The sequence below is a fragment of the Penaeus monodon genome, chromosome 20 (assembly GCF_015228065.2).
Source record: "Penaeus monodon isolate SGIC_2016 chromosome 20, NSTDA_Pmon_1, whole genome shotgun sequence".
Taxonomy (NCBI): Eukaryota; Metazoa; Arthropoda; class Malacostraca; order Decapoda; family Penaeidae; genus Penaeus; species Penaeus monodon.
The window spans coordinates 43,195,433-43,195,734 of record NC_051405.1 but is presented as its reverse complement, the minus strand read 5'-3'; the positions used below and the strand labels follow the sequence as shown (position 1 = coordinate 43,195,734).

General features: G+C 43.7%; 1 protein-coding gene across 1 annotated transcript in view; it reads left to right on the top strand.

Annotated features, from left to right (window-relative positions):
* Positions 1-39: 39 nt before the first annotated feature.
* The window catches only part of LOC119585849 (testis-specific gene A8 protein-like), a gene marked incomplete in the record, with an annotated part of 2,542 nt that continues 2,279 nt past the window's right edge, over positions 40-302 (top strand). The window contains 1 exon segment of the mRNA XM_037934581.1: positions 40-135. Coding sequence (XP_037790509.1) covers positions 124-135 — 12 coding nt within the window.

Here is a 302-nt window from a genome sequence, read left to right as displayed (position 1 = left end):
AAAGTTTCTGAGGACACCTAACTGTCCCGAAGGTCTCGGCATCGAAAGCGAGTGGCGGACGCTATATAAAGGAGTCTCCCCTTGGTTTCTCCCAGTGGCGTTTTCTGTCTCAGAGTGGCAAGGATGAAGGGCTCGGTCTGTGTCATTTTCTTCATTGACTTTGCAATGCTATAGATATGTGAATGTGTAATAGAGTGAAAGGGTAAACTATGGTTTGATGTGTTGAGTGGTTGATTCGTCGTCGTGTTCGGTCTGTGATATCTCATTGGATTAATGTTATAGTGAACTTTTTTTAGATGGTC